This window comes from Anastrepha ludens, chromosome 4 (assembly GCF_028408465.1).
Source record: "Anastrepha ludens isolate Willacy chromosome 4, idAnaLude1.1, whole genome shotgun sequence".
NCBI lineage: Eukaryota > Metazoa > Arthropoda > Insecta > Diptera > Tephritidae > Anastrepha > Anastrepha ludens.
The window spans coordinates 124,781,724-124,801,478 of record NC_071500.1 but is presented as its reverse complement, the minus strand read 5'-3'; the positions used below and the strand labels follow the sequence as shown (position 1 = coordinate 124,801,478).

Sequence of the window (19,755 nt, the reverse complement as noted above, 5' to 3'; positions counted from 1 at the left end):
GCCCAAGGTTAAACATTGAATGTTTAACACAATCGTTTCGAAAATAATGGTAAATACCAACAAATTGTTTACAAATTCAACGCATACTAAGTGTACTAATACGAATTTTGCCTGCAGTAGAAATAGCTACACTGCTACTAAAGTTATTTTTTCAATTCTATGCAAATGTTTCGGAGTTTTTGTTATTATTCTATTTTTTTATGAATTATACAATACCGCACTACGATTGAAATCAATTGCTTTAAAGTAAATTTGAAAATATTTGGTATTTTTATTTGTAAGAGGGTGTACTAATACGAACTTTGCACACTGTATATCATTTGAAAACAACAATTTCTGGAAATGCGTACTTGAACACCCATAGTATTCAGCTGTTTGTTATATTGTCACACAGGCACTTAGCCAAAAATAATGAATTATACACATACATATGAACATACACATGTATGTTTCTAGTCGGCATAGCTAAGAAATTGATAACAAGTGCAAAGAGACAAACGGAAAAGGAAGATGGTACATGGAAATGAAAAATGTTCTAACGTAATGCATACATATAGCCATTAACCAGTTCTGAACATTTCAGACTTTTTCCAATAAAATAACTTAAGTGTTTCGATATTAGGTTTTATTTTATAAATTTAAAATGTTTGCAATCTATATCAGCCTTTTTATTTAAGAAAAACAGATTTTTTTTACTTCAAAACTCCTTTGAAAATACTTAAGAACGAAGCAAAATAATAGTCAAGTCATAAAAAGGCCAGGCGAAAGGTATAAATTAATATTTTGTGGAAATTCCTGTTTGCTTTATTACTGCTGCAAAGCGCCTTTGCATTAGCATTAGGTCTGTTCACGAAGCAAATAACTTACAACAAATGTTACAAATTATCAAGTTTTGGTGCTTATGTATCCAAAAAACTTGCAAAGTAGGGGAAACTGAGAGAGCGAAATACATTTCATTTTGAGGGGAAGTAGCATTGTTTTACTCGAAAAATTTTACTTGTAAGAAATTGCAAGTGAGAAAACAGCTGATCGCAAAGAAAAATAAACGCGAATTAAAATTTACGGACAAGGTGAAAGTTCTATATTTAAATGAAAATTGTGATTGAAATGGAAAATATATTTTAGATAAAACTTATAAAATTTATTTGAAGCCATATAATAAATAGGAATCGGCCAACGATAAATAGGTATGTACGAGTACTTCTGAACCACAGTCTCCAGTCGCCGTTGTGGCAGTTACCGAAATACAAATCAGAAGCATTGAAGGTATCTTTTGTAATTTATGCTTCCACTTCTTGGTTATTAAATAATGTACATGTAATGTAATGTTAAATGTACACATATACATACATGCATACATAGACGGAAGCAACGAAAATATAAAGAAAGCTGTGATTGCCACAACAATACAGTTGCTAATGCAACGTTCCTCACATGATAGCGATAATGAAATCGAATTTATATTATCATTGTGGACAAAATAAAATCATGTGATGCTAAGCTCGTTATTTTGCATTTGTTTTGCTTTATTTTTTTTATTTAATATGACGTAGCTCAACTGAATTTTTTTTTAATTTTTGTGATTTTGCTCACCATAAATTTAGTCAACTGTCCGTAAAACTTCATTTATTTTTTTCTTTTTTTTTTTTAATATGTTTAGTATGTCGGGGTCAATTCTGGATAAGTAGGAGTTTAACCTGCTACAATATCCAGAACGTAATTGTGCCAGGGTTACGTGGGACTCTCGGGGAAGTTGGCGTTCTTCGTCTGCAATTAGTGGTGGTTGGACTCCGATGACAGCATTCGGGGGTCGGGAGCTTAAGAAGGTAGTAAGAGTATCCCGATAAATGTCGTTAACTGTCTGTCTGTAAACTGTGCGATATAGAAGTATTGGAACGTACTTTCCCGCATCCATATTACCTTCAATACGACCAATTGGCCCGACACCGTTGCAGGAAGAGCAGCCCCATAACATTATTGAGTTTCCCCCGTGCTCTGGGTCGAATTGCTTGGCGTCGAATGCTGCACGTTTTGTCCACCGCATGTACTTTCTACCATCTATACCAACTCTATTTTTTTTTTTCGTTTCATCGCTGAATAAAATATAACGGCATTGATTTTGAGTCCAGATTATTCGTTTTCGAACAAACTCAATTTGTTGTTGTCGTTGCGCTGTTGTTTCCAATGGTTTCTTCCGTGTCAGTCGACAATAAACTTCTGCTTTTGTCCTTTTCGATATTGGCTTTTCCAGTTGAACAAAAATGTCTCGATCGATGTCAGCGGCACTCTTCCATCGTGTTTTGACAATCTAACGATCATCCTATCAATCTGGCTAGTAGTCATTCGCGCTTTGTTTTTTCTATCAATGTTTTCTGTTGTTTTATACTCGGAAAAATATTTCAAAGCATTAAAAACCGTCGTTTTTCAAACGTTTGATTTTTTTGAAATACCACTGCAACTCTATGATTACTTTTCGAAGAGCTGGGATGCAATTTTCCCTTTCGGCATTATTGAATCGTTTCAACTAAAGTCAAGTGCTGTAGGAATACTCAAATACAAATTTTATTTTTTAATATAAAGCAGAAAACAATTCATAAAAATTTGAACAAAGACGCGACTCGTTTATTTCTCACAAAAATATCAGTGCTCTTACTAAAACGCAGAAATCCATGCAAACTCTTTAAGAGAAATAGGTAAATGAGCGCATTTCAATGAATGTAATCACAGCAAACATATTCAAGCGCAAATAGTACCGTTACGGCATCTACAATATAAAATATGTATACAGGTATCTCTCGTATAACGCGATAGTTACGTTCCAGAAGAATTGCGCGTTATGTAATTCCGCGTTATCTAAAACATAGTTTTCATATAAATTTGGGGGTTATGTTCCAATAGGTTTTTTTTTTAATAAAATACATACAAAATAACAGATGCACATATATTTCAACTCAATACTAAAGTTCAGACTTTATAATACAATTAAAAACACAAAACAAAAAATTTAAAATCAAACTAAAACAAATTAAAGGTTTATTAAAAAATGTATTGTTATTCTTCAAACTTCATATGGTAATTAATCTGTTTCACTGTCTTCAAAGATCTTTGCACGTGGGCGTTTTGGGGGAGCAATAGCTTCATCAGAAGATATTTCTTCAACATAGTTTTCGCTATTGGATAAGAAACTAGTTGTGGGACCTTGTGGTTCTTCTACTGGTTTTATAATTGCAAAATCTGTTATCAGTTTTTGGTGGGTGGTTTTTTTAAGCTCCTTTTCAATTTCGTAATAAGGTGCTAGATTAATATCTATTCTATCTTTCTAAGGCAAAAAAGAGTAATTCTCGGTTTACATTAAAAATACATTACATATTATAAATATATGGTACGCAAATTAGTGTTACCAGATTTTATAATTATGCATTTTCCCCTTCGCATTATATAAGCCTAAATTTCGCGTTGTACTGAAACCTAATTTTTCCAAATCGCGTTATATCGAAACCGCGTTGTATAAGACCGCGTTATACAAGGGATACCTGTATACATATATGGTTGCCAAGGAAGGTTTTTAAGATAAATTTTTTCCAACAGAGCATGTAAAACCAAACATTTATTGGTATATAATTTAAGAAACTGCTTTCTTCTAAACATTAAATTAAATTAACTGACGAGAGGGCATCAACATTGCCAGCCAATTTACTTAAATCTACTTTCTTCGCCACTAAGCATTGCTGGGGAATATCAAAAGGAGGACTAAAATTGCCGATGTGCTCGTTGACAGCCCGAACAGAAGAAACTGCAACATTAAAACGAAATAGTAAAAGCTTAACCTTCACTTAAGGCAAGTTCCTCCCGCTCAATCTGCTCAAGTCAACACAAAATTTGTGCACCAAAACAAAGAACACATACAAACTTTTACATATCCAGTTTCCAAATAAACACTAGGAAAAATCTATCTATGGATAAGTATGTATGCATGTATATTTAAGCATGGGATATATACTTCCATTGAGGGATATATACTTGTATGAGTTTTAAAAGCACGTTTGGGGCTAATTTTCACTGCATATGCGCCCTATGTAAGTAAGAGTTTGTAATGTATGTATGTGCATATGTATATATACAAATACGCATGCCTTGGAGTTTAAATGCGATAGAGAGTGCGTTCACTCTACCAAGGTCGTTTGGTGTGTGGTTGTTTTTCTTTTAGTTTGCAATTGTCATAGCTCCTTCGGTACTTCTCAAACACCCATTTCATATAGAAGCTGCTTAGAGGGTGTTGATATGGCAGCATTCAACATCCTCCTTTTCCATTTTCCCCTCTTGCCTTTGCGTACACAACAACTTTATGCTCCCTCTCACAGTTAATCCCCAAAACAAAAGCAACAGCAATGGTGGCTTCAAATAAGGTTTCTCATCCGCAAAATAAATAAAAACTAAGGCGACCTTCACGTTGGGTTCGTGTTTCTCTTTTTGTTGTTATATTTTATTATTTGTATTTATTTTACTATCACGTATATGAGTGTATGCGTGTGGAAGTGGCATTTTAGGCGCTTTCCTAAGTTTATTCTTGTTGATGTAGCTTCAAAATATTGATGTGTAGCTAAGCTGATCAGCTTATCGTATACCCGTTGTATGTATGTATGTAACATATGATAAGTATATGCATGTTAGTGTTGCAACATTAATAGTGTTCCTATGACTGCAATATACATATGTAGGTAGCTGGTTAAAATTAAGAAATTGTTTTTGTTTTATTATTATATAATTTATGGGCGAACGCCCATATACTCCTGGTGCTTTACTTTTTACTAGGTTAATTTTATGTATTTGCAAAACTCAAAAATTCCCGTAGCAATACTTCCAAACTGGTCCATCATAGTCATACTCACGTACAGAAGTTTATTATACACACTTATATGTTTATCTACGTAAGTTGGAAATTTTGTATGCTGTGTTAAAAGTAAGCATGCCCCTTGTGTTTCAAATCGTGATTTTCGAGAAAACAAAAAGAGAAAATGCCTTTATGTGCTGAAAGTTTGCACGACTTATGCCGTTTGAATCCGCAATACTAGGATTTTCAGCATTTTAAATCGTTAGTTTTCTCTCTTGGTTCATTCTTTTTAAGATTTACATATACTATTTTGACAGTTATATCGTATAACAATTTTCTAATAGGTACTTGCTGTATATAAAAAAAATTTTTTCAGAAACACTAAAATTTGTCAGTCAAAATTTAACCGATTTTAACCGCTGAGCCGTGACGTCATAGTTTTGAGAAAAATTGGGGTAGAAAACCATAAAAAATTATTTGAAAAAAAAATGTAATTAGACTCATCAAGTATAATTTTTTTTATTTTCTGTTTTATTTTAATTTTTAATATATATTTTTTTTAATTCTATGCATTGTAGATTTAATGGCTTTTACACATCACCATTCTCCAATAAACCAAATTAAATAAAGAAAAAATGGCGACAATAAAAAACCAAACATTCTCTTCCAACAATTACCCCATCCAACCAAAAACAAAACGTTTTGCTCGTAAAAACCAGCAACCTTCCCAACATAAAACGCCACACAACCCACACCATTTTATGTGCACTTTTTTCGATTAAAACGCTACTTTCACTTAAACTGGTAGCGGAAATCATCCCCATGATTGCATTGTAGTAACACTTGAGCTCTCCATCATCGTACTTTTTGAGTTACCAAAAATTGTTAACGGCACAACTGCTCTTTTCTTGCATACTAATTTAAATACTACATGTTTTGCTCGGTAATCCAAAAGGTTATTGTTGGGAAATCCCCGTTAATGGGGAATTCCCCAGCGCTGCCAACGATGACTCACACAACTGGCAAAGGGGAATGAGTAAGAAAGCTATAACAAAAAACTTGGAAGGGTCACTAGAGCAAGTCATTTGGTCTATGCTATGAATCTAAGCTATGTGGCCGCCCACCTTCAAAGATGTCTTGCCTCGTTTTCGAATATTTGTTGCATGCTGAGCTTGGTATCTTGCATATTTCGAAGCGTAAAAGCATTTCACAATATTTTTGGGGAGTGTGTTTGTAGGGCAGGTGTTAGAGGTGGTGGGCAGCAGGGTGTAAAGGTTGAATGTTAAAAATGAGCAACTCTAAAACTCATTGTGTCTGCATCGCTTCACACCCTTTTGTTTGTTTTACGCATTCAATTGAGTGGGTACAACATTGTCGTTATCGTGTCGGAAAGCACCCCGTTTTTTAAGTCCAACATTTGGGCCCCCCCCCAACACCAAACATACACGGATAATGCAGGAACACTGGAATACTTACATACAGGCATACAGCGATGAGCGATGAAATAGAGCTGATGTGCTTACATTAATTGTTTTATAAATTATATATTAAGAATAAAAAGTGATTTCAAATTGCATGTCATATAATCTTTTTTCCTTATTTCTGGAATGAATTGACTTTATGAAGGAAAAAATTGGTTGCTAAATGAAAGTGGTCGAAAATTCCGGTAAATTTATGATATGAATGACCAGAAAATAAACGAAAAGATCTAAAAGGTCTATTTTGTAAAAGACTGATTCAGCGTTATGCCAAAAATATACCTTCAGCTTCCAAAAAGCAGTGTGCAGTACGAAAAATGTAATTAAAGTAAACTCTTGGGGGAAGTGTTTCTCGGAAAGTGTCATTCTCCTCTAAAGATGATATAAAAAATATCTCAACTACCATAGGAGCGTGTGGGATGAAACGAAGTTAAAATTTATTTCATTTCATGTAAAGCTGTTTTACTATATGTATTTTTTTTTGGCGATGTGGCGGTGAGGTTGGGTTGTGTGGTGATTCCACTGAAAATATCTCTCCTCTTCTCTTGGATTTTTCCCTCCACCCCGGGACTGCTTCCGCATTTCTTCGAGGTAGAGGGCTAAGACGGCGTCCTAAGAAGCACACTTACTTACTCACCCTGCGTCCAGCGTCGCCTGTTTTGAGAAACCTATACTCAATGCTCTTCAGCATAAGTTTCCATTGCACGCCTCTTTTTTCGGATAATGCCCTACACGAAATTTGCGACGGCATTCCATTTTCCTTCATCTATCATCATTTTCTCGATTATTTCTTCAGGTAGAAATGCACCAACAGCTCGTTGCTGAGCTGTTCTCTCTATGTTCTACCTCTCCCATTTAAAGAAGGTATGCTCTGCATCATCATACTCAGTATTTCCATAATATGCAGTTTGGCAGGCTCACTTTTCCCGTTCGCCTCAAATACTTGCGAAAGGACCCATGTCCGGACAAAAACTGTGTGAGGTATTAGTTAACCTCACCGTGCTTTCTTTCTACCCACTTTTTTAGATCGGGTATTAGTCTCGCAGTCCATCTACCATGCCGTTCAGAGTTTCAACTTACCTGCCAAAGTGTGAGCGTTTGAATTCTAATATCGGAGACGCGTGGTACTGGGATTCCTGAAATGTTTGTCTCCCATCTCCGTTTGCGCTCTTGTGTTAGAATATCTATAGGGATGGTTCCGCTGATAACTAAAATCGCTGCTTCAGTTATTGCTCTGTATGAAGACGCCACTCTGAGAGCGCAGATACGTTGCACAGATTGCAAAGTTTTTCGCCGACATTATACCATTAGCGAATCTGCCCATATTTCGCATCCGTATAAAAGAATCGAGTTCGTGGTGTACATTAAAAGTTTTCGCTTGTTAAGCGTTGGACCTTCAAGGTTTGCCATGAGCTTACTTAACATGCCGCTTACTTTGGCAGCCCTTGCTGTTTTACTGTATGAAACTGTACAGATTTTTGTATTTCTCCTTAAGTACACTACTTATTAAATCTGTAAAATATAGGGATAAGAATACCGGAATATAAGAATGTTTCTCATACGCGAAGATGCCGTACACTAAATTTAGTTTGTCGCTTCGATAGTTGTAGGCTTCAAATGCTTTATTTTAAGATTTTATTCTGCAAAAAAGTTGTCTTTATAAATGCAACACTGCATCGTTTGACAATTTTCATGAATTTGCTAGAAGAAAAACTCCTCCAACTTCTTACTGCGAGAGAGCTTAGCCACCCTTAAGAAAACGCACCTCTTAGTGCTACATAAAAACAAAAAACTGAAATCAATAATACCTTGAACCCTTGTTAAAGCTACTTGCTTTGAAAACTTTGCTTAAGCGTGGCTCTATTTCATAGCACACCACCGTAAGTACGTATGTTTTTATTACAGACGTCACATAGCAATGCGTAGCGCTTTTGTCAACCCTCCGTTGAGATCTCTTTGCGGCGTGGGAGGATGGAAATTGATGATATTCTAAAATGTACATTTATTACTATTTTTTATTGTGACGTGTGCGTTATGCTACAAGGTTGCCATAGCCGAAGGTGGGGCAGCTATTTTATGCAACATGCGAGTAGCAAAAGGTGGATCGAATGAGCCAAGTCCCTTCCCATACCAATGGCGTACATAGTAAATGCGGTGGTCTTAGACATGTTGTTGGACCTTTCCGAAGCGGACAGTTTGAAAAATGGCAATAGCCATCTGGCAAACTGGGAAATAATTTGAAATGGTTCCTTAAATTTTTGTGTGATTGAGATGCATTTGAAAGTTATAGAAAGCTTTAATTACTCTATAATATTTTAATATGGCAGATGCGACCATATCGCGCACAAGGAAATATGCCGTAAATTTGTGGCGTAACTCAGAGATTTCAGCTATAATATTTTACGAAGTGAAACGCGGTGTGGATGGCAGCACAAATTTGCATCAAAAAGAAAAGTTCGATAAAATATGTGCGATAAATTATTTTGCAAAAATAAAAATTATTACAAAGGATTTTAAGTCCTATATCCTACATGAAAACTATGAGTAGAATATATAATATATATATTCATATGTTTGTATTCTAACCTAATATCTTTATCTCCAAGCCAAGCTGTTCACCCAAGGTCGGCAAGATTTTTTTATACAAAATTTATATAAAAAAGTTTTATATATTGTAGATACATATTTTTGTTAATAAATAAATAATGAAAAATAAAAAAACCTCAAATAAATTATATTTCTTCATTTCAAATAAAATTATTTTTTTGAATTTATGTAAAAAAATTTATTTATATTAATATACATAAAAATTTATTTATATAAAAAATAATAATTAATTTATCTAAATGAAATTTACTAATTTATATAAAAAATGTAATTCATTAATACAATAAAAACAAAAATATTTATATGAAAAAAATTAATTCATTTATAAAAAAATTATTTATGTAAAAAACAATTGTATGTATATAAAATTTCATATAATGTAAATTTAATTTATTTATAAAAAAAAATATTTATATAAAAAATTTAATTCATTTATACAAAAAAATATTTATATAATAAAATGCAATTCAATTATAAACAAAATTATTCATATAAAAAAAAATGTATGTATGTATGAAATTTTATAATTTATAAAAATTTTATTAAAAAAATTTTTTATATAAAAAAAATTTTATGTTTGTATGTATAAAATTTTATATACATACATTTTGTTTTTATATAAATAGCATTTGTTTTATAAATGAATTATATTTTTTTATATAAATCATTTTTTTTATAATGAATTACATTTTTTTTATATATATTAAATAAGTAAATTTTTTTAGATACCTAAATAAATTATTTTTTTTTATATTTTTTTTTTTATATCAACTAATTTTTATGTAAATTAAATTTTTTTTATATAATATAAATTAAAATTTTTTTTTAATTTGAAATGAAGAAATATAATTTATTTTTGTTTTTGTATTTTTATTTTTCAGCTTAAATCCGTTTTAACAATTAAACAACAAATAAGATTATTTCCATTATTTTTTCGTCAACCTTTCGACCTCAAGTAAAAGTCATCTCAGAAATGAAAAATATTCATATTTATCAAGTTTGCTTCTAATTGAGGTCAAAATATCGACGAATAAATAAAATCAAGAACCTAATACGAAAACTGAATATTTGAGGCCATTGAAACAGTTTAAATCAAATTTTTTTTTATATAAAAACGGTTTTTCATTTTTCAATATCCTGTTTCCCCCAGTTATGAAAATCAGCTACTTCTCATGTAACTAGAATTGACAGATTTCATGTTGCATATTTAAAGGCCTAAAAATTATTCATTTCGGAGCTAAAGAGTTCATATAAAATTTCTTGAACATTAAATCGCTTTATAACTCAATGAGCTTCATCTCACTTGATGAGCATTATGGCCCGATGATAGAGATGAGATGAGAAGACCACGAGGATTTTATTTTAGCAAGTGGCATCGTTCAAATATCTTGGAACTATCATCTCTGCGGACGCAACAACGTAAACAGGAAGTTAGTGCAAGGCTCGAAGCGGGGAACGTGGTCTCCTTTTCAGTATACAAGGCTCTATGTTCCTCGTTTCTTTCTAAGCGAACGAAGCTGGAACTCTAAAAAACAATAATTAGGATTTGCGATGCGTAAGGCGGATGGAGAAAATCTTAACATATTTGAGCGAAAAATCCTACGCCGCATCCTTGAACCGATACGGATAGATCACATCAACTAGCTGAACTAAACTACTTCCAAATCGCCGACTACCTCAAGTTTCAACATCTTAAGTGGGTCAAACATATTCTGAGGATGCACCCAAATGAAATTGCAAAAAAGATCTACAATAGTAAACTTTATGTGCCTTATAAAAGAAAACCTAGATTGGCACAGTTAGTTACGACGCCAAGATCTTTGGACTGACTTTTGGATCTTTGGAGGATGTCTCCAAAGCATCGAGATTTTTGGTCGAAATTATTGAGGACGGCAAAGGTTCGACCCAGACCGTCACTTCAATAATGATGATGATGTAATTTGGGACTCTTGTAAAGAATTTTGCTCTCTTTGGGGAAAGTCTGATGCAATTTATATGTTATAAAGTTTTTGAGAAATATAGACAAACACTCAAAGCGCGGCCTGCCTAAGTACTCCGAAGCCGGAATAAAATGCCCACCATATCCTGCACTCACTTAATCCTTTAATCTTCAAATCTCTCATTGACTTTTGTTAATTATAGGGTTGGTTTAAATCACTTACCTATTGTCCGTACATGGATAGGCAGACAACATTTCACCCTTTCACTATGCAGTTGATGACATGCGGGATGGTGGTTAATTCCTGTCATTACACTTAATTGGGAGCAAACTTATTTATTTACCTTACATTAAGGGAGGATCATTACACTTACTTACATAGTAAATGAAATTATGAAAGTGGAAGAGCTGTAGAATATTGGGCCACATTTGAAAGTAAACACCAGGAGTATATCCTGCTCTGCTACATAGCTGGCTCGAAGACACCAGAAGACATAGGCGCTGCGCCATCTGTGCCGTTGGATAGTTTTCCAAGCGCAGATATATGCCATCTGTCTATTTGCAGACATAAACTTAGACAGAGATTTCCAACAGTTAGGCGGCACTCAAGTCTCTATCATCCTGTGAGATTAAGTCTTCACTGGTCCTTGAGTGTATCGAGAAATTGAATCTACTAGAAACATACAACCGCATCCAGCTAATTTGAGTCCCAGGACACAGGGTATAACTGGGAACGAAGTAGCGGACGCATTGGCGAGAGAGGCTGTGGCCTCGCTATTAATAGGACTCAAGCCCTTCCTTGCTATGGGACAACACACCATCAAGGAGAAGCTTAGAAGTGAAGAGCTTGGGCTAAGGCAGGTTAGCTGGCACCAAACTATGTCACTACGCCGGGCGAAATCCTTATTGGGAGGGTACAACCAAAAGAGGTTTAAAGTATTCATAACCCTCCCCAAGGATAAACAAGAATGCACACGGGAACTCTCACAGGCCCCTGCAGATTCCGCAGTCATCTGCACATGATCGGGATATGGTCCACTGATTATTGTCGTTTCTGCGACCAATGCACCTTATCCTTGAATGTAGCGCTATAGCTGATTTAATTTTTACAACATATTCAAGTTTTCCCAATTTGTTCTAAATTATTTGGAAAACTGCAAAACTATTATAAAGGGTTTTCCAATAACAGGTGATACAGGTGAATAGATTGCGCTATCGATAGATGATTAACGATTTTTTAACGTTTATTTTCAACAAGACAGCGCTACGGGCCACGCAAGCAACGAAACCATTGATCTTTTATGGGAAAAGTTTCCGGACCGTGTTATCCCTCAAAGAGGTGATCTCAATTGGCCACCGAGATCTTGTGATTTAACTCCTTGTGACTTTTTTCTTTGGGGCCACGTGAAAGAGAAGGTCTACGCCAACAGCCCAGGGTCGATTCAAGACCTCAAAGATGGAATTCGTGAGGCTATCGAGGACATAGGGCAGCCACTTTGCAATTCGGTTATGGAAAATTTCATGAAAAGGATATTGTCTTGTAAGCGTGGTCGTGATGGTCATTTGCCTGACGTTGTTTTACACTATTAACGGCATATCTTCATCAGAATTTCAGTAGGATAGCAAATAAAATAAAATTAAATGAATACAAAAAAAAAAAAGAAATAAAATTATAAAAATACACTTTTTTTTTTTTAACACATTTTAGTTATTATTTATTTTATATATTTATTTTAATTATATAATTATTTAACATTTATTTATTACTCTTCCTTTTTCACAAATGCTTTACCGTATTTTTGTCTTGTTTCCTTCCCCATTTTGTCGCCCAGTGCTTTTATTATTATTCATTAGATTAATATTGTTTTTCTGGTTTTTCTTGCAGATCGCACCAATCCAGAACCAGTTGAAATTTGTCGACATTTTCCACCGGACTATGAGGTGGAGTCGCTTCCATCGTATACCATCGTATCCGGGCTGCCTACCTATGATGATGCCTTGGAGGAATTCCGAAAAGCTGGCATACTTCTTTCTCCTCACATGCCAGTGGTGAAGATATTTGAGAAGGATGCCTCAGCTGCTGGCAACACAACTAAAGAAGAGCAAATATTCAATATGGAAAACGGTGCGAACACCGATAGTGACAACAGTTCTCATAATGCGAACACATTGTACAGCATACCCTCGTCGCTTGCCCCGCAAGTGATCGAGCTATCGCCTGAACAATTGGCAACTTTGTCACAAAAGCGTCTATCCTTACAAATAACCTTCAACAACTCGCTACGTCGCAATTCGCGGCCACGCGGTGTCGACCTCTATCGTCAGGTGAATCGCAATAATTTGCTACGATCGCAAGCTGTTGCCGCCGCTGCAGCTGCTCGAGAAGGTTTTCCACAAATTCATCGCTCATCGTCGACACTGACTTTGCCAAATGAGCCGCATATGTTAGATCCACGGCTTATGCAGCACCTGCAGCACCGAGGATCCCTGTATTGATGGTGATGCTGGTTCGAGGATTGACAAGGTTGACAAGAGCATACTTTTTGTGGAATATTTTAATGAATAAATATAAAAATTATGTACTTACAATATAAATGTGAAGCTATGCTGAATTAATGAAAATGTGTACTTTTAAGTGTAAAAAATTATCTTTACTATTAGTATTTTTAAATATACGTAGTATGTGTATGTAGGCTTAATAAATAAATAATGAATAAAAATATATAAATATTAAAAATAAAAACAGAAAAAATTTATAAATATTGAAAATAAAAAGAGAAAAAATATATAAATATTGAAAATAAAAAATATATTTGAAAAGCCTTTAAATGCGCATTAATAAATATATGAATGCTTAACTTCGTTAAAAGTGTATTTTTCATATACTTCTCATATTTATATGCACTTCGCTGTATTACTCTGCCAATGCGAACAAATAAATGCGTTATTGACTCAGTTGTCAACAATGTTGCCATAGCTACATTGGAAACATGAATCTATGTGCTTGCCCGGGCAGCAAATGTTGCTGAAACACGGAAAGGTTTATGTCTTTGGTGCACATCCTTTCCTACATCTAAGTATTTCCTTTGTAGACAAGGAATTTTTGTAAATGGGAAGTCGGTTTGGCTGCACTGAAAATTCTTGAGGGAAATTTTAGTGGTAAATTAATAATAAAAAAAAACTGTTTAGCGTACAAAATAACTTAAGATTACCGTACACACCAAATTGGAATGATTCGCTGGAGGACTTCGATCGGTATCCTGTGAATAATATTAGTAATGTTGGCTTCCTATGCCTCAATCGTAGCCGGTGTCTCCACAAAGCATTTAAACTTTACATATCCCACAAACAAAAGACCAAAGGTGCGATATCACACAATGTTGGTGGTCAATCCACTCGTCCGAGGCGAGAGATAAATTGTTAACTGAAACGACACAGTATTCGCCGATGATTCCTCGAGCCCATAGGGTACGATTGTTTTCAATGGATATAATGGCTGTTCTTGAGTGGCTTCGGGTTGCTCTTCAACGAAACGAAACGAATTGGAACTCCATTTCCATTAATTTTGCGACCAAAACTGCTAAGGCGTGAGCTGCAGCGTTATTGTGATGGAAAAGGAAAATCACTCAACTTCCTCCATTCAAATGAATGCCAAACTCAAAGATATTTCTGCGATGTTCTTTCAAGAGATGCTACTAATTAAACATACAATCCGGTTCACTTGATTAGAGGCAATAATTTTTATGGAAAAAAATGGTTATTAAAGCAACCGTATTTTATGTAGTAATCCAAAATATTCTAATACTTTAAGTGAAGACTGTACTTTGCTCGAAAATAAACAAGCATCAAAGTAATACTCGTATTCCATCTAACGGTATTTCGCAGCAGTAAAACAGGTTTGCTCGTTAGATATGGTGAAAAAAAAAATTTTTTTGAGGGCTTTGTATTTAACGTCATTTGTTTTGTGTTTCACAAAATTTAGATTTAGCTTAGTGAAACACAAAACGAATGACGTCAGCATATCTTTCAAATTCGCTAAGAGCCGAATAACGCTCTGCTAGGTAGTACACCTTTAAAAGTCTTTTCACCATGGTTGTGCGAAGACTGTGTTGATTTTTTTTTTCATATATCACTTTCTTAATTTTTTACAAAAATTTACGTAAATAAATCCCCAGAATATGACGGAATCACAGGAAGGATTCTAAAGGAGTTACCTGACAAAGCCACTCTCTACTTAAGAAATATATTTAACTCAGCATTACGAATGAAGCATTTTCCACAGACAGAGTTTATTACCATCATTATCCAAACTTTCTGAGAAGCTTATACTTGGCCGCCTTGACCTCATACTACAGGCGCGAAACTTATTTCCTTCACACCAATTTGGATTTCGTAGAAAGCATTCAACAAAAGCACAGGTACATAGAGTAACACATAAAATATTGTCAGAAATTTATAAAAGAAATGCATGCGTTGCTGTGTGTCTTGATGTAGCGAAAGCTTTCGACAGCGTGTGGCACAAGGGTTTGATTGAAAAGTAATGAGCCTTATTTTTTTAAGCAGTTTTATTAAACCTTTTGGCTTATACAACTAGTATTCATCAAAATAGGACCCTTGAGCGTCAATACACCGCTGGTAGCGGTCCTTCAACTGCAGGAAACATTTTTTAAACTCATCCGCCGGAATCGCGTTCTATTCGGCTGTCACAGTATTTTTGATCGCCTCGATGGAGTCGAAACGCCTCCGCTAGGCTGTAGGGAGGGTGGGGAAGCACCGGAACTTACATCTTGGCCAATGCAGAACCAGATACTTTTATGTGAAATAAAGAGATAAATACTTGAACATTTAACTCATGGAAGCCGGTGTACCTCAGGGCAGTGACTAGGGCCTGTACTATATGTGCTGTACACAGCTGACATTCCCTTGCCTGCAAGTATCGACATGATAGCAACTTTTGCAGATGACACCGTCCTATTGGCAACTCATAAACCTTAGAAGCAGCAGCAAACAAGTTACACCAGATTTTGAACAAAACACTAACATGGTTTAATGCTTGGGGTATGCAAATTCCTAGTGGCAAAAAATTTCATGTAGTTTATTCTAACAAGAAAGTAGGACATGAAAATCTGACAATAAACAATTCACAAATCCCGATAGACACCAAAGCAAGATACCTTGGAATGACTATTCACTCCAAAGTTCTCCGGAAAGAACATATCACGTTGAAAAGAAAACAGATTGGCCACTTGGCAGGCGCTCGAAACTGTCATTGCCGAATAAAAAACTTATATACAAAACTGTGATTATGCCAATCTGGGCATACGGCAAGAAATTTGGAGAACTGCAAGTAAAAGTAACATTAACCTTATTCAACGACTACAATCGAAAATACTCTGATGCACCTTGGTACGACCCAAACGAAGATATTCATCGCGACCTCAACATCGATACAGTAGCAGAAATCATCCGCAAACGCAGCACAAATCATATTGTCCGTTTAATGGACCATACGAATACTGACATGCGACAACTCCCATCAGCAGAAAGGGCGAACTCCAGGCAGCTCAAACGACCAACTCCAACTCAGCTGATAACTAGAACAATTTAAAGCTATGTACATACACTGTAAACTCACACAAATGCTTAACCAAAATGTTATGTTGATAATGATTAATGTTGTGACATCCAAGCTGTAAAAAGCAGTACTTAGTGTTATACGACAGGTGTAATTAATAAAGGAAGCAAAAACCAAAAATTTTTTTTCGTAAGCAAATCGATTCATTACTCCTACTACATCAGCCCATCAACTGCTTCTGTAAAATTCGCTGAGAACCGGCTAATGGTCTGATATTGGCCACACCATTAAAAATCTTTTCACCATGGGTTTTTAATACCCCAAGCATGAACAACAACTGATTTCCTTCGCTCACCTTCATTTTATTCTGAATTCTTTGTAGATATGCACAATACTAAAATATATTTGTAATATAAAATTTCTTGAATATTCACGTACAGATAAAATTAGTCTTTAAATTGGACGCCAATCCCAGCCACGCGTTCACGAATAATGCAACCAAATTAAAAACTAATTTATTTTGCGTCTTTTCCTAAGTCATACTCGTACTACACAGCATAATAACAATTTCGATACGATAAAATTTGTAGTTAGATTTCGAGTTTCTTATAAATAAGCCAATCATTCAGTTTCAATTAATTACAATTAAACGTTTTTGCCTCATCGGGCTCACAAGGAAGCATTTCATTTTCATATGTAAATAAAAATAACTTTACATGTATATAAACTAGTATACCATACAGACTATACTTTCTACGCACTTACTTCCTTAGTCTAACAAAACACACAAAAACTGCTGGCTTTGTTAAATTTGCAACTTTACAATTGTGAATGCAGATATGACTTAATTAGATTTAAAATAAAACATTTTTGTAAATAAATATGAAATATACGAATAATTAAGACCTTACAGCCTAACAAGATTTGCAACAGATACTAATTTGAAAGCTATGCATTTTAATTTATTTTGCTTTAAAACACACGAATTTAAATTTCTGCACATAAAGATCACTTTCGAATATCGAACAGTTTACTTCAATGAATATTAATTACTATATAAACAAAAATATATGTGTACTTGTCGATTGGATATTGGATACTGGAGACGCCAATACTCGATTTGTGCGGCAAGAAGCCATGGCTCTATTTGCAGATAATTTGAAGCGCTACGCTGAGCATCGTATAACGATATTCTTCAACTAAGCTATAATCGTACAGACTAACAAAAAATAGTCTGCTTTGCATGTATCACGTTAGGCAGTAAGGTCTCTGCCCAAATTGTAATTTCTATTGCTGAACATTAAATGTTATACCACATCACCATCACCACGCCGTCTTGGAGGTATGAACAACATTTTCCAATACATAACATTTAGCGTTCCAGGTATACTTAATAACTAAAAAATATGTTCTAGCGATTTATTTTGCTTACTAATGTGAACTTTTCGTATGGCGGCGGCTTAATATTGCACTAGAAGCGTTAAATGGGTGCTCACCCCCAAAAATAATGGAGCGAGCGAGTGCGTAGGTAGAGAGACATAATTCAATGCATTTCCCCACCACCACCACACACTCACACCAGTAACGCAAAATAAAGAAACGCACGCAAAAGTTTTGCGGAGTACTAAATATTTAATTGAACGCTACTAAATTAAATTCAGATATGTGGAAATATTCAAAAATGTAGATAACTAAAGTAAGAAATTGAATACACAGAATTGTAAAAACCTAATTTGACCCATTTGAAAATTTCTACTATCTAATTCGAAGTTCTTTATATTTAATGTGCACTATGATTGCTTGCATTTCCACCAGCTGCGCCCTTTGTGGAATTTGTTTTTGTATCACCGTTCGAGTTTTCACCATTCAGCCTGGTTTCGCCCCCTTTTGCTGGGGCGATATCTCCATTTGCACTAATTTCCACATCCTTGGCGTGACCATTTTGAAGACGTTTCCAGCAATGCACATCCAACTGCAATGGCTTAACAGCATTTACAAGTTTTTCGCATTCCTCGGCCAATATTTCTTCATCCGATGACGGCTCGGAAAGCTGGCGTGGCGACAGACGACAACCGCGAGCCAAATAGCTGGTTAAGCGCTTCTTCGATGCTAATATTAAGCCAAGGAATGGTGGTGACGGTTTAAGTGGTCGTGACAAGTATTCCGGATGATACTGTGTGGCAACGAAATATGGATGATCACACAGTTCGACTATTTCCATGCGCCTTTTCTCTTCATCATAGCCCACAAAACGCATTCCATGCTCCTCCAAAGTGGGTACATACTTGGGATTTACTTCATACCGATGGCGATGACGTTCATCAATCGTTTTCGGGTTTCCATATAGCTTTTTAATAATGCTATTCTCATCGGAGAAGGTGGTTGTGCGTTTACCTAAACGCATCGTTCCTCCCATCTGGCCAGTGTGATGCTCTGGCATATCGATTACTAGCGGATTGCCGGTTTTCGAATCGATTTCTGTAGTGTTGGCATCCTTTAGACCGAGCACGTTGCGCGCAAACTCAATGACGGCCGCTTGTAGGCCAAGACAAATACCCAGCATTGGCTTCTTTTTTTCGCGGCACCAATTGCATGCAATAATTTTGCCTTCCATGCCACGAGAACCAAATCCGCCGGGCACAACAACGCCATCACTATCGCATAGTTGCATCCAAGCTTCATGGTATTTGGTAGGGTCTTTTTCACGCGTACCCGTCTCTAGGTGGCAGGCTTCGATGAATTTCAGGTTTAATTTGAAGCCGACAGCAAGTGATGCGTGTTGAAGTGCCTTCACCACAGAAGCATAGGAGTCCTCCAAACGAGTGTATTTGCCCACGATGGCAATGTTCACTTCCTCGCGAAGAGTCTCGGAACGCCGTGCCAAGTCCTTCCATTGCTGTAAGCATCTGCAAAACAAAACAAAAAGTATAAGAGTATTTCGAATAAGTCAAGAAGTGGACCCAAATTCTGGTGCTAGTCAGACTTATGACCAACATACATCTTTTGGGAATTTGTATGCTATTACAACAACAACCTCAACAACCATCCAGGATGTCGTGAGAACGCTGCACGCAATTCTGCTTGTGTGTGACCACTGCGTGTCCCTCTCTCACCGTGTACATTTCTGCGACGAAAATATTTCTTCAAATAGTAGGATAACAGCAATGCCTATAAGACATGTTGGAGGACGAGTTCGGCTTAATAACCTTCGAAGGTTATCATTCATATCACTCAGGCGCTAAGTACTCGCTCCGAGGTTTTTAATAACCTTCAATAAGCTGAAGTGTCAACTCTGTGTTTGGGTCTAAAAAATTATTTACACATT

The 19,755-nt window shown here is 35.5% G+C and overlaps 2 protein-coding genes across 5 annotated transcripts in view; one reads left to right on the top strand and one right to left on the bottom strand.

Moving 5' to 3' along the window:
* The window catches only part of LOC128861049 (uncharacterized), a 59,441-nt gene extending 45,836 nt beyond the window's left edge, over positions 1-13,605 (top strand). For all 3 annotated transcript variants that reach the window (XM_054098934.1, XM_054098935.1, XM_054098936.1), the window contains exon 3: positions 12,741-13,605. In XM_054098934.1, coding sequence (XP_053954909.1) covers positions 12,741-13,351 — 611 coding nt within the window. In that variant the 3' untranslated portion in view covers positions 13,352-13,605. The remainder of the gene's footprint in view (positions 1-12,740) is intronic.
* Positions 13,606-16,771: 3,166 nt separating this feature from the next.
* Positions 16,772-19,755, bottom strand: part of LOC128861044 (CTP synthase) — a 38,730-nt gene continuing 35,746 nt past the window's right edge. For both annotated transcript variants that reach the window (XM_054098923.1, XM_054098924.1), the window contains exon 4: positions 16,772-19,336. In XM_054098923.1, the coding sequence (XP_053954898.1) occupies positions 18,211-19,336 (1,126 nt within the window). In that variant the 3' untranslated portion in view covers positions 16,772-18,210. The remainder of the gene's footprint in view (positions 19,337-19,755) is intronic.